The following is a 14,786-nucleotide window of genomic DNA, read 5'->3' as shown; positions in this document are numbered from 1 at the left end:
CACCAGCTGTCGCTCCCCACTCTCCCCCGTGCATGGCTCAGCCAAAGACTATTGGTTTGAAGAGGCTCCAAATTTAAGCCTTCCCAGGGCACCAAAGTAGATTTCTTAGCTGAGTGAACGATTAGATACACAATTGAATGAACAAATAAATATATCCATATAAATGTATCCTCTCATGTAGACGACCTACAATACATTACCATGTATCGTGCACACATTTCCACATCAAGCTCTCTTAGCTTCTGTGACAACACATCCTCTGACTTTCCCTCCTCCTTCTCTATTCTCCCTTCTTGGTCTCCTCCATAAGGGCCTCTCCCTCGTCGTATAGTAGAGTTTCTGGAGACGACATCCAGTATTGTCGTCTCTTTTTCTTTATACACCATCTTCCACTGTGCTCTCATCCATTTCCATGGCCGCAGACACCGGGGCGTGTGACTCTCCACATTCCGATCTTCAGCCCGAAGAGTTCCTGAGCCCTGACTTGGATCGAACTGCCCGCCTGACATCTCTGTACACGTCTCCCGTGACCCAAGTGGGTTTCCGCCTTCTACCCCACCCTTGTCCTTATTTCCCACCTCAAGCCAGAGTCCGGAATACCTCTCTGGTTCATCCTTTTCCTCTACCCACCCCACAGTCTAATTGATTAATGTGTTCTGTTAATCCTTCTTCCAAAGTCCTTCCCACATCGGCTCCTTCTCTGCATTCCACAGCCCCACCCTCCTTCCATCGGCTCTTTGCCGGCTCATCCCCTGGCATGCCGATGCCTATCGAGAGTTCAGTAAAGAACACGCTGAACACATCTTTTTTGACCTGGCTCATGTTGATAGAAGTTTAACGCTTTCTCTACCCGACGCTTGGGGCCCGTCCTGTACCCGTTAATAAGTGCGTAAGAGTCAAAAGCTAGCAGTGACCTCGGTAGGTGTGTGTTTTGGTGATAGAGGCCGTTTTATTCCGTGGAAGCCTTTGCCCTATAGTGGAGTCACACAGACTGACGCGGTGGGTGTCGTGCGTGGAAGAAAGGCATTTGGGCAGCTCGGAGTCTGTCCTTTTTTCTAGAGCCCCATCTTTGTGACTTTGGACGCTTCTGGCACTTGATGGTAGCAAGGACTAGCTCTCACGCGTGGGTGGCCTGCCCTGTGTCACTTCGTTTGCGGGAGGCAGTGGGTGATGTTGCTGACTGAGCCTCCTTGAGATAGAGGCTCTTCCCAGCTGATCTGGTGCTCAGCCTCGCTCCTCCCCTGCCCCCCCCGCCTGCGTTTTTAGGCTGTCATCTGGCTCCTTAGGGTCAATGACATATGGGGACCGCCAGTGAGACTTAATAATTAACAGCTGGGAAATAGAACATTTTAATTTTGAAGTAAACATTAATTTTTAATATCGCTACCTTTTTTTTCCCCCCCGCTGGAAGGAATCTTCCCGGCCAAGCAAACCAAAGTGGGTACTGCTTTTCTGACTCAGTCTTTCTAGAAGATGTGGACTGAACGGTGGGGCTGTTGCATAGCAGGCTGGCCACCGGTTGGGACTGTGAGATTCTCCAGGGGTCGGACGGGGCCTCCTTTCTCCCATCATGCTCTGCAGCCAGTCTGGTGTGCACAACAGCGACTTAGTAGCCGTGCGGTGAGGCCTTGAGTGCCCTGGTCTGGCCCTTCTATAAATCAAATGGCTGAAGGTGCAGCTCCCTTCTGTTCGCCTCCCCCTGCTTTCTTTATTTGTAAAATGCGGGTGAGGATAGCATCCACTTTATAAGGTGAATGTGAGGGTTAAATGAGAGAGTGAAAGTCTGGTACTGAGCCCCCGTGCACCATGAATATTAAATAAATACATCTGGTCCGCTGCTGCTTTCCCTCTCTCCCCTTCCTTTTTTTTTTTTTATTAAAAAAAATTTTTTGTTAATGTTTATTTATTTTTGAGAGAGAGAGAGACAGAGTGAGAAAAGCAGGGGAGGGGCAGAGAGAGAGGGAGACACAGAATCCGAAGCAGGCTCCAGGCCCTGAGCTGTCAGCACAGAGCCCGACGCGGGGCTCGAACCCACAAACCGTGAGATCATGACCTGAGCCGAAGTCGGTCGCTTAACCGACTGAGCCACCCTGGCACCCTGTTTTTTGTTTTTTGTTTTTTAATAGTATTACCCGCTTACAACGTGTCCAGCTCATACACAGCTGTAAGACTTAGCTAGCGGGCTGGGTCAGAACTGCTTAAGTATCTTCAACGGGCTAAAACTAAGGACGACGATGAATGAGGCAGTGATACAGGGGAGAATTTAAGTTCAGAAACGTTGGTTATAGATGTGTAAGTCATGCGTGCATGTGTGTGTGTGTGTATGTGTGTGTGTGGTGTTTTGTGGTTTGAAATCCTGCCATTCAACAAAGCGGTGGGGGGGGGGCGGTTATATGACTAAAAACATAACAAAACAGAAGCTCGCTCTTTCTCATTGCACACTGGTAAGAATGCCAGAGTCGCTAAGTTCAGTGAAACCTTAGCTTAAAGTTAAAACATGACATACGTGGGTTTTACCCCCAGCTTCGTCAGCACGGGGAGTAAGTGTCCATAGAAGCCGCAATGTAGGGCTTCATAGCTCAGAGCATGGACTCCAGAGTGGGACCACCTGGGTTCCAAAACCGGCTTTGCCCCTTACTAGCTGTGTGACTTTGGACAAGTTAATTAACCTCTCTGTGCCACTCATGGATAAAATGGGGATCGGCATAGCACCTCTGGAGGGTGACGCCCTTAGCACGACGGTGCCTGGTCTCACAGGAAGTGCTCAGCGGATCTTAGTTACCATCAGCGGCAGCCAGCTGTGTGACCTTGGACCAGCCTTGGTTTTCTTACCTGCACAATGGACATATGTGGCAGGACCGTTGCAAGCACTAAACGAGAAAGTGTAGGTGAAGGTGCTTTCATTTCACGATTGAAGGAAACCAAGAGCAGCTGTTCTCTGTGCAGCCAGCCCACGTGGGGTGCGAGGGCCGAGCTGAGACTGCAGACAGATGGGGGAGGGCCGGGACAGCAGCCTCGGAGCGCCCCCCTCCCACCTCTGGGGGCCATTCAGCTGTGCAGGAGGAGGGAGGAGGCCGGAAGCGGGGCACGGGCTCCAGAAGGGAGGGATTATCATCTCAAGAATTAGAGCGAAGAGCTTGGTGACAGATGGACAGGAGGATGAGTTTCCCGAGGCTCTTTTCCACTCTGGGGCCGGGGCTGGGGCCAGATGGGGGTCGACCCAGCCTTGCCCAACCTCACTGTGGAAACCCCAGCTTTGCTGAGGCGATAGGAGTTTTGTGCAAACCCTCCCCCCACTGATGTGCAGGACTGGGGCGGGCGGGGTGGGGGGAGTTCTCATCGCTCCATCGATTTGCTGACATCTCCCCAACGGCCTCGCCAGGGCCACATGCATGCTGCCAGCAGGGACCCAGCAGGGACCAGCAGGACTTTGCCCCAGTCACTGGCCATCTCCCCTCGGTGGATGAAGTATAAGCAAATGCCTAACGGGGATGGGCGGGACGGCCGTTCGCACTGGGGATCGAGTCTCATGACTGTGTTGCAGTCTCTGCCTCCCAGCAGGGGAAATGCAGCCACTTCCTGAGCAAATGGGGGTCAGAGCTGAGTCTGTGTCACCCCCTCCCGCTGAGCCCCAGCGGCTACTCAGCCTTTCCGCGTGTCTACCCTCTGCAGTCGGTCAGTTTGCTGATGCTCTTGTGTTGCTTCCTGTGTTTTTTTATTGGCTTTGCCAAGTCCCTTGCAAGCATTCTGAGTGCAGAAAACATGCCTCTCCTTCCCCCCCCCCACCCCCACCCCGCTCTCCTACCAAAGAGGCAATGTGGTCTGAGCAGAGGGTCTGTGCTGGAGCCCCATGTTCTGGCCTTGGCCTTGGGGGCCCTCTGTTGAATCCCTTCTATTCGGGGTGACTCTGACTCCTTGTTTGTAAAACGAATGATAACACCAGAATCCCCTTCAATCTGGGGCCCTTTCTGGCCTATCACCAAGTTTTTACCCAGAAATCCCTTTCCGGCAAAAGGCAGATTAGACTCAATGGCTCTCTTTTGGCTCCAGTGTCACTCTGCCGTTCTCCCGAGTCAAGAATTAGGACCTCCTTAGGTGCAGGTGGCACCCACAGGGATAAATGACACCCAAATGACACTGCCACAGGCAGTTTAGAAAGGGGCCGGGAGATAGCAGAAGGGATCCAGAAGGAAGAAGAGGGCTAGGAAAGCAGCAAAAGAGGACAGAGGGAATGAGAGATACCGGTAAGATCCCCCCATAAGGGCCCCAAGACAGCCCTCAAAGGCACCTGAGAGCCTCCTGTCCCTCACTCAGAAGATGCTGCCCCTGCAAATGTCCCACCACCCAGCCAACTGCCTGGGGCTCAGTCCAGATCCAGGGACAATCTCAGCATATCATAGCTGACCCCAGTTTTTCCTTGGACAGCCTCTGCCCCACCTTAGGAAAGCTGTCCTGCCTCATGGGGCCCTATGTTTTGTCACCAGGAAACGTCCCGATGTTGTGACGGTGACCGAATGGAAGGCGCCGGTCGTGTGGGAAGGCACTTACAACAAAGCCATCTTAGAAAATTATTACGCCAGACAGAAAATTACCGTGGGTCTAACGGTCTTTGCTGTCGGAAGGTAAGTGTCCCTAATAAAGTCGACCTCCGTCTTTTCTTGTTTCATCGTCCAGATGTTTGTGAGGGGCCCCCTGGGCTTACGGAGCGCTTCCTGCCTTGTCTGAATTATTAAATAGGAGAATGTTAGAACAGGACCGTTTTAGTCTTGTTTCTGCTGAGGCCCCCAAAAGGCTGACAGAGCAAAACAATAGTAGCTGAGTCGACTCCTTCCCACCTCAAAGTGAGGGTCTCGGGTTGCAGGTAAAAATGTCTGCTACACCCACCGAGCCTAGAGTCCGCAGTCCACCCACAACAACCTCCTTCCTGACCTCCATGGCTTTCTCTGGAAGTTCCAAAAATGGCAGCTGTGGGCCCAAACACGTGTCACTCTTTGCCCTACACTCTCAAGACCAGGACCGAGGACTGGAGGATTTACAGCAAGCTATGGATCCAGACTGACCCAAGAGGGGTGGTTCTCCACATTGGAACATGGCTGACCGCTCTTCCTTGGGTTCCTCGGGCCTTCCTTGGCTCCCAGAGATTCAGCCAGCCAGAATTTCCTCTTCTAGACGTTGGGGAGGTTCCTGATTCAGATTCCATTTCCTCGTTTAGAACCCCCCTTCCAAAGCTGCAATCATTCTTTTTTTTTTTTTAATTTTTTTTTCAACGTTTTTTATTTATTTTGGGACAGAGAGAGACAGAACATGAACGGGGGAGGGGCAGAGAGAGAGGGAGACACAGAATCGGAAACAGGCTCCAGGCTCCGAGCCATCAGCCCAGAGCCTGACGCGGGGCTCGAACTCACGGGCCGCGAGATCGTGACCTGGCTGAAGTCGGACGCTTAACCGACTGCGCCACCCAGGCGGCCCTAAAGCTGCAATCATTCTTACTCGAAATTAGTAGCCGCAATATTAGTTTTAAAATGTAACCCGTTTTGCTCTCTTGGAGAGTTTCTGTGGGTTTGTTTCCCCCAAAAGCAAGAGTTCGATTTGCCTCTTCCCCAACCCCCGCTGTGAGCCTTTCCTCCGGTTCCTCTCCTGAAAACCACACGGGAAGTTGATCCCTCGGCCTGTACAAAGAGTGTCAAAGGCCTCGGCTGATCTGAGCTTGGGCTCTGCCCACCGTAGGGCCTGAAGGAGAGCTCCGTGAAGCTCCTGAGACCTCCAACCCAGAGGCCAGAAGCCATTGCTGTTGCAATACTAATCAGGTACGGTGACCTGGTTAGTCACCTGGGCGGCATCTCTAATAGAGACAGCTGACTCTGGCGTTTTGACATTTTCCTCGGGAGACTCTGTACCGTTCTGAGTCAGGAGGCGATACTCAGCTCACCTAAGCCCGCGACACGAATGTCGTAGAGGGATTCGATGCAGGTGTTCCCCAAAAGCACAGAACACTCCACAATGGCTTCACCGTCCAGTTTGCGACTCTGCAGAACCAAGCCGTAAATCGCATATCCTGGAGAAAGCCCTATTTGTAAATCCCGTATCCTGGGGAAAGCCCTATGCTCTCGGCTGTGAGGCATGAGAGGTGCTCAGCAGCAATAAATCCTCACAAGAGTGGATCTGGACTTTTAGGAGGTGTGATGTTTGGTTTGTTTTCAAATAACAATGCAGGAAGCCAACAGCAGTGTTTTAATCCCTAAACAATGTTAAACCTCCAGGGGCTCCCTCCTCCCTTGCCCCTGGATTGTCTCCGAAGCTTCAGAACACAATAGATTTTTCTTAAAGTTCCAGAGTGCCCAAGAATTTCCTGGCAATCGGCCACAGAGCCGTGTTAAACTCCCTGTTTGTACTGCTCAGATCTCTTCTTTCCATTTAAATGAATCAGTACCGTAAACTCTCGGGCTTCTAGAGGGCGGCATTAAAAGCACACTTTATTTTGGTAGTAAAGAAAGGAAATCCAGGCAGCAACCAAAAAGCAAAACAGAGTGCCGGTTATAATGGCTCACAAAACATCTTGATTGGCTGCTGGCATGATCAGCAAATTAAAGTCAGTCCACATTCACTGAGCTGGGCCTGAGTCTGGGGTCTGCATGAGTCGCGTTAAGCTGTCTGACTACTACTGTGTAGCCTGGGTCGCGGGAGACACCAACACGATGTGTCTTGAATGAATACATACATAGCTAAAACATCGCCACCCACCCATTAGAATGGCCCAAATCCAAAACACTGACAATGCCAAATGCTGGCAAGGGTGTGGAGCGACAGAGATGCTCATTCATTACTGGTAGGAACGTAAAACGGTGCAACCATTTGGAAGATGGTTTGGCAGATTCTTACAAAACTAAACATTAATGGTACCACGCAGTCCAGCAAGGGCCCTCCTTGGTGTTCAGCCAAAGGAGTTGGAAACTTATGTCTACAAAACAACCCTATACACAGATGTTTACGGCAGCTTTATTCCTAATGGCCAAAACTTGCAGGCCACCAAGACGTCCTTCGGTAGGTGAGTGGATAAATAAACTGTAACATCTAGAATATTATCAGTGCTAAAAAGAAATAAGCTATCAAGCCAGGCAAAGATATGAAGGAACCTTGAATGCATGTTACTTAGTGACAGAAACCAATCTAAAGGGGCTGTATACTGTATGGTTCCAACTCTGTGACATTCTGGAAAAGGCAACACTCTGGAGACAGTCAAAGATCAGTAGTTGCCGGGGGTGGATGAACAGGCAGCACACAGGATTTTTAGGGCAGTGAAAATACTCCATATAATACCATACACAGTGACGGATACATGTCACTGTACGTTTGTCCAAATCCATGGAATGTACAACACCAAGAGTGGATCTTAGTGTAAACCAGGAGGTGATAAGGACATGTCAGTGTAGGCTCATGGATTGCAAGGCACGTATCACCCTGATGCTAGATATTGATAGTGGGGGGGAAGCCATGGAGGGGGGGCAGGGAAGGTACATGGGAACTTTCTGTGCTTTCAGCTCAGTGTTGCTGTGAACCTAAAAATGCTCCAAGAAATAAAATGTATTGTGAAAAACAAGGAAAAGATAGTTAAACCAAGCTTAAGTCAGGGGTTGTTTGCTCTGGTGTTTGGATGAGTCTTACGATGGTGGTGTCTTAACAGTGGATTGGCGTTTGGGGTGAGCAGTGGGAGGCTCACGGGGTGAATATGTAATATGGAGGGATATCCCCGTCCCATAACCCATTCTCTGGGTCCCAGAGGAGGATATAAGAATGGTGATGGTTAGGCTTAATACATCCCCAAAGGACCCAGATGTCACTCTTGCATCTGGTAGGGCAGGAGCAACGTTGGGTATAGTTTGAGGGAGAAGTGGTGTCCCCTGCTGTTGGGCAGAGGATACACAAATTTCCAGTTATAAGATGAGTAAGTTCGAGGGATCTGGTGTATATCCTGGTGATAATAGCTAATAAAACCGTATTATACACTTGAAAGTTGTTAAGAGAATAGACTTCCAATGTTCTCACCACAAAAAAGAGACGGTGGTTATGTGACACGATGGAGGTATCAGCTAAGGCTATAGTGGTAATCATTGCGTAATATGTAAGCATGTCAGATCAACACTTTGGACGCCCGACACTCCCACGTTGCTCTATGTCAATTCCACCTCAGTGAAGCTGGGGGAAAAATAACTAGCACCCATTCTGCCTGCCCCCAGTCCAGCCCAACTGATAAACAAGACAAAAGGCTAAATAAGGTAGATGATAGTGAACATCACCTTTATCACAGTTAAAGCTGGTGCCGGAGAAAGTGGCTTCTATTTGCAGACCCTAGGTCTCCTGCTACTGAATCACGGAATCCGAAAGATTAGGTACCCAGGCTTCCAGATGCGGAGTAGGGCCTGTCTCACTAGGGCTCACTTTAAGGCCCCGAGCCGTTCGGAGCACAGACTCTCCCCACCTGGCTGGTGGCCATTTCCAAGAGGCAGAGTGGTGGGGGCAGGGCTGCAGAGGCCCTGTCACTCTTCCAAAATCAGCAGGTAAGTCACTCCTCTTCCCCAAAGTGGAGCGAATGAATGGTGGAAGGCAGCCAGGAATGTTACACTATCAGATGTGGAAAACACATGTCTGGGAGAGGGGAAACCATTCCTCCCCTAAACTGCAAAACAAAACAAAACAAAACGAAAAGATGATTAGAATAGCACGCAGCCTCCTGTGGTTAAATCCCAGTGGTTAAATTTGTCCCCTTCTCCTTTGTTTCAGATACATTGAGCATTACTTGGAGGAGTTCTTAATATCTGCTAATAGGTACTTCATGGTTGGCCACAAAGTCATATTTTACATCATGGTGGACGATGTCTCCAAGATGCCCTTGATAGAGCTGGGTCCTCTGCGTTCCTTCAAAGTGTTTGAGATCAAGCCTGAGAAGAGGTGGCAGGACATCAGCATGATGCGCATGAAGATCATCGGGGAGCACATTGTGGCCCACATCCAGCATGAGGTGGACTTCCTCTTCTGCATGGACGTGGACCAGGTCTTCCAAGATAGCTTTGGAGTGGAGACCCTGGGCCAGTCGGTGGCTCAGCTACAGGCCTGGTGGTACAAGGCAGATCCTGACGAGTTTACCTATGAGAGGCGGAAGGAATCCGCAGCATACATTCCGTTCGGCGAGGGAGATTTTTATTACCACGCTGCCATTTTTGGAGGAACGCCCACTCAGGTCCTAAACATCACCCAGGAGTGCTTCAAGGGAATTCTCCAGGACAAGAAAAATGACATAGAAGCCGAGTGGCATGATGAAAGCCACCTAAATAAGTATTTCCTTCTCAACAAACCCACTAAAATTTTATCCCCAGAATATTGTTGGGATTATCATATAGGCTTGCCTTCAGATATTAAGATTGTCAAGATATCTTGGCAGACGAAAGAGTATAATTTGGTTAGAAATAATATCTGATTTTAAATTGTGCCGGTAGGTTTCTGAATTTGAGAGAGTAGCATTCTGGCTACTTCCTCAGAAAAGTAACACTTAATTTTAACTTTTAAACAATACTAACAAACCGCCAACTTCTCTTCTTCCTGGTAACTTTGAACCTTGCATTATGGGAGGATGAAACCTATAGGAATCAGATGTAAATTCCCAGTGATTTCTGATCTCTTCTGGGTTTGGGGGAAATACTATCAACTGGACCAAACGCTCACCAAAAAATTGACACAGGCAAAGAAAAAGCCAGAAACACTCTACATGTGCCAGATAATGTACTGGAGAAAAGGGTGCTAAGGGAAGTGTTTGGCAGCAAGATACGATTGTGGGGGGAGGGGGTCATCCCCTTGACTTCAGTGCCTCTGCTGAGTCCCAAGCATTATCGAGTTGCTTGGCGACAGAAGAACTCTGAGTAAGGGCACGGTCCACCTTGGCAATCAATCCTCACATGGTTTCACTGGCAGACTGCTTCAGGCCATTTGCCACCCGTGTTCTTTTCCCATCGGGAAAATGTTGTTTGGCTCCCGTGCAGAATCTTCCTGGTGGAGATTCCCAAGGGAGATCATGGTGGCGCGTGTTTGGAGTCACGGGGAATCTGAATGAGCCAGTGGTTGCTCAGCATGGAGTGAAAGCAGACTCAGAGTTGAGTTTGCCATGGAAAAGCAAAGAGAGTGGAAAAAGAGGAGGCTGATATCTGTGGGCCACCTGGGAGGGGCCCAGGGCACGGGGCTGGTCCTTAAACACAGCATGGATCCGGGCGCTGAGTGGGGGGCAGGGTGGGTAGTCTCTGGCTTCCTCAGACCCGCAACGACCAGCACTGTGGGGACTTGAGTGGAGGATGTTTCTTGTTTTGCCCAAGGCGCATTCAGTCCGCCAGACTCCGGTCTTCAGTTCCTTGGCCGGAGAAGTGGATGGTGTCAGAGAAGGCAACGGCCCGCAGTGGACTGAAGAGGCTTGCAAGGAGTTACGTTTCCCAAACCCGGGCTTCATGACAATAAGTCATCAACATGCCCTGCTGCCACCTGCTCTAACCCTCAGGGTCCCCGCAGCCCGTCACGCCCCAACCTGGAGGGCTGACATCAAGGAGTTTGGAAAGCCCTCGGGTCAAGTAACTTTTCATTTTCCCCTGCCCTGTCTGCACTACTGAAGTGTGACAACCAGATACATTTAATAAAATGGCTAATTGATTTTATATCGAAAGCAGAGGGGATGGCGGTGAGAGACCCAGTCCTCATGAATGAACAGCTTAACATACAATTCCCTTCTCTAAGAGAAGCTATGGAATCCTACGCATTACTTCAAGTTGAGCAATTCGATGTACAGGAGTTAGGAGGCAGCATTTACATATGCAGGTGTATTTATAGTTTGCTCGTGTTCCAGTTTTGGTCATTTGTTTCCACTTTTAAGTGATTTATTTGAAGAGCCACTGCACTTGGTGTTCAGCACAATGGGCTTATTTGATACAGTGAAACCTACATTTTTTTCTACCATGTCACTGTGCCTCCTACTCTTCAATCCGTGCCAGAAAATCTCACAACCCAGCAAAATGAAGCAAAACCAACAACGACAACAACAAAAATTCTGAAGAAATGGGCTTTGTAAAAGAAAATGGAGACCGCATGTCAGGACACTGCCTCTCCAGAACTGACCTTTCCTGGGATCCATCCATTCTGGAGTAGAGACAGTTAAGCATTTAAATCCTAAACCAAAGAAATGATCTCTCTTAAAAGATTAGGGAAGAGGGTTGATGTTTACTTTTGAGGGAATCTGGATATTTTTTTTTTACTCATTTAAATTTAAATCCCCAAACTCCAGATCTCATTGATAGTTATTCTTAAACATTAAAAAAAAAAATAAAATTCACAATTCACAATTGAATAAATTATTTTCTCAGTAGATCCTGGTCTGGTCATGGATTGTGCATTTTCTCCCAAAGATGTTCAGGATCGTCAGTTGTAACATTTTAAATTCTTAGACTCCAAAAAGTCCTGATGTCCTCTTAAAAATGTGTTCACTATTACAAAGATAGAACATGGTTGAGAGTCCCAAGCTTTCAAAACAATAAGTGCTTATGGAGAGCTTTCCAAAGTGGTGCATTGAAATAATTAACTGCCAGTGGAGGAACCAGAAAGAAAAAGGCTTGCCCTTCAACCCCAGGGTGGGGCGCCAGCACAGAGGGAGAAAACAGTGTCATAACTACATCTGGGGATTATTAGTCCTGACCTCTGGGGAATATATGTGGCCAAGGAGGCTCTGGAAAAAGGCTGGATCTCCAGCAAAGTCAGGGCGGGTGTATTTGTAATAAATGGAAAGATGAAAACCGACCGGACTGATGTAGTGTGGCACACTGGATATACACCAGGGCATCATTCCCTCATTGGAGAGAATTATTTTCATTTTATAGATAAGCAGAGTGATAGTCAGCAAGGTTAGCCACCCAGCTAGCAAATGACTGAGCTGAAGCTCAAACCAGAGAAGCTGGCAAGGATAAATGTGTTAACATACACATATGAAGGGCTGCGTGTGTTTCATATCAAGGAAAATGCAACTTTATTTGTTTTTTAGTTTATTTATTTTGAGAGAGAGAGCACAAGTGGGGGAGGAACAGAGAGAGAAGGGGAGAGAGAGAATCCCAAGCAGGCTTCACGCTGTCAGCACCAGACCCCGACTCGGGGCTCGAACCTACGAACCATGAGACCATGCCCTGAGCCGAAATCAATAGCAGCCTAACCGACTGAGCCACTCAGACGTCCCGGAAGATGCAACTTTATAGAAGTATCTTATAAAGGGGCATTTTTTCCATAAGAATATTTTAAAAATTAGGTGTGTAAGGGGCACCTGGGTGGCTCAGTCAGTTAAGCATCCAACTTCTGCTCAGGTCATGATCTGGTGGTTCGTGGGTTCGAGCCCTGTGTCAGGCTCTGTGCTGGCAGCTCAGAGCCTGGAGCCTGCTTCGGATTCCGTGTCTCCCTCTCTCTCTGCCCCTCCCCCACTTCCTCTCTCTCTCTCTCTCTCCCTCTCTCTCAAAAATAAATAAACATTAAAAAAATTTTTTTTTAATTTTTTTTTCAACGTTTATTTATTTTGGGACAGAGAGAGACAGAGCATGAACAGGGGAGGGGCAGAGAGAGAGGGAGACACAGAATCGGAAACAGGCTCCAGGCTCTGAGCCATCAGCCCAGAGCCTGACGCGGGGCTCGAACTCACAGACCGCGAGACCGTGACCTGGCTGAAGTCGGACGCTTAACCGACTGCGCCACCCAGGCGCCCCAAATTTTTTTTAAATAAAAACTGTGTCCCCAAGCCTGTTGTACTATTTCCCACTTTTTCTGCATGAAACCTCCCCAAATGCATTAAATTATTTAAAATGGATCCTATAAAAAATAAATAAATAAAAGACTGTGATCATTCTCTTTAAAAAGAAAACATTTTTCTTTTTAAATTTTATTTTGAGACAGAGAGAGAGAGAACTAGCAGGGAAGGGGCAGAGAAGGAGAGAGAGAATTCCCAATAGACTCCGTACAGGCAGCGCAGAGCCCAAAGCAGGGCCCAAACTTACGAACTGTGAGATCAGGCCTGAGCTGAAATCAAGTTGGATGCTTAACCAACTGAGCCACCCAGGCGCCCCTGTGATAATTCTTTACTTTGTGCCTGCAGGGCTGATGCAATCCCTGCGGACACACACTGCGCTGTTGTGCCAAGGCAGTGCCTTGGAGGGCATGATTGGGCAGAGGGGGCAGGTGGAAGGGACAGCCATGCCTCCTCCTTCCACTCCTTCTCTAACCTGGGGGTCCCATGCAGCTGGAAGGGGACAGGTTTCTTCAAGCCCTGAAGGGCCTCACTTCTCTTATCCTTGGAATGACACCATCTTTGATGTCTCCCAGCCAAAGTCTCCATGTGATTTACTGATAAGGGAATCATAGTTATGGCAATACTTACAGTTAACAAGTATTTATTAAATGCACTATTTGTTAAATGTACCTTACATAAATGAATACGCATAAATGAACATAGGCACAATAGCAAACCAACAGGGGTGAAGCCTCATAGAAAGTGAATGCATAACATGTGATGCATACTTTTTAAGGAGAGAAAGCAGAGTTAAGTGAGGGTCCAGCCGTCAAAGCCTCAGATCTGTAAGGGCACAGACTAGGATTCAAACCCAGGACTGTCTAAAGCCTTTGCTCTTTCCACAGCTCCCATCTGCTTCCCCCACTCTCTCTCTCATGTATGTGCATGCAAACGTATGCACACACACACACACACACACACACACATTTTAACCATCTTGTTTTTGAAACTGGAGGACACCAAAGGAATCACCACCAAAAGCTCTCAATTCCTTTATGAGGCATTCAAGAGAGAATTTAGTAGACCAAAAACTCTTAGAATGTAGGTCTAAAGCCATCATAGAGCCAAGCTGGAGAAGCAGACAAATGATACATGAGCAATACAGGGCCCAGGGAAGCATGGAGAAAGGGAGGAGGAGACTGCGTCAGAGGGGCTGACTCTGAACTGAGCTTTGAGAGAAGAGAAGGGGGTGACTGAGGAGTGGAGACGGAATGGGTTCCAGGGAAGAGCAGCAGATGTGAAGCACAGAGGACTACCAGGAGACCTTTGCGGAGACCCACACAAACGGTGCCGGGGCCTTGGTACTGGACGAAATCACCTGGCAGAGCCTGCATGGAAAGTGGTAAAGAACATGTGAGCACTTTGGCTGGATGAGGACTCCACATATGTGTAGCATTTGTGGCTCTCTTTCTCCCCTCCTAGCAATGCCTGGGCTCCTTTATGGAGTCTCCATGATTTCTATGGAGCAAAGGATCCAGACTAAGCTGATCAGCACTTCCCATGCCCTTGGTGGCAATGGTTGATTCAGTGGTGGGCAGGTGACCTAAATTGGTCCAATGAAAGCGAATCTCAGGTTCTCTTGGGAAATGAGGACACAAGTTGTATTGGGAGCTTGACCACAGAGAGGTCAGAGTTAGGATGAAACGGACAATAGGACACGAGGAACAGGGACGCTGAAGGAAATGCAGTCCTTGACGACAACCTGAGTCCCTGGCTCCAGCCTTACCTGAAGCCTGCACTGCTTGTGGGCTTTTCAAATGTGTGAGTCCCATTATTAAGTCAGATGGAAATGGGCTTTCTCTTGTAACTGAAGATATCCCCGTTGAACCCTTCTAGAATTGTTAGCTGCTTAAAGCAGGTCCATAGTTTGCCTTTGCATCAGTTCCAGCCCTTATTACATCACCTACCTCAGAGACACCACTTAATGCATAGCTAC

The 14,786-nt window shown here is 48.6% G+C and overlaps 1 protein-coding gene and 1 long non-coding RNA gene across 6 annotated transcripts in view; one reads left to right on the top strand and one right to left on the bottom strand.

The window, feature by feature from the left end:
• The window catches only part of GGTA1 (glycoprotein alpha-galactosyltransferase 1 (inactive)), a 57,821-nt gene extending 45,998 nt beyond the window's left edge, over nt 1–11,823 (top strand). For all 5 annotated transcript variants that reach the window (XM_043566554.1, XM_043566553.1, XM_043566555.1 and 2 more), the window contains 2 exons: nt 4,485–4,622; nt 8,779–11,823. In XM_043566554.1, the coding sequence (XP_043422489.1) occupies nt 4,485–4,622; nt 8,779–9,472 (832 nt within the window). In that variant the 3' untranslated portion in view covers nt 9,473–11,823. The remainder of the gene's footprint in view (nt 1–4,484; nt 4,623–8,778) is intronic.
• The window catches only part of LOC122475019, a 67,993-nt gene continuing 59,652 nt past the window's right edge, over nt 6,446–14,786 (bottom strand). The window contains exon 6 of the long non-coding RNA XR_006295073.1: nt 6,446–8,674. This is a non-coding gene — a long non-coding RNA (uncharacterized LOC122475019). The remainder of the gene's footprint in view (nt 8,675–14,786) is intronic.

The sequence above is a fragment of the Prionailurus bengalensis genome, chromosome D4 (assembly GCF_016509475.1).
Source record: "Prionailurus bengalensis isolate Pbe53 chromosome D4, Fcat_Pben_1.1_paternal_pri, whole genome shotgun sequence".
NCBI classification, from domain to species: Eukaryota; Metazoa; Chordata; class Mammalia; order Carnivora; family Felidae; genus Prionailurus; species Prionailurus bengalensis.
The sequence above is the reverse complement of the archived record's forward strand: the minus strand, read 5'-3'. Positions and strand labels throughout refer to the sequence as shown.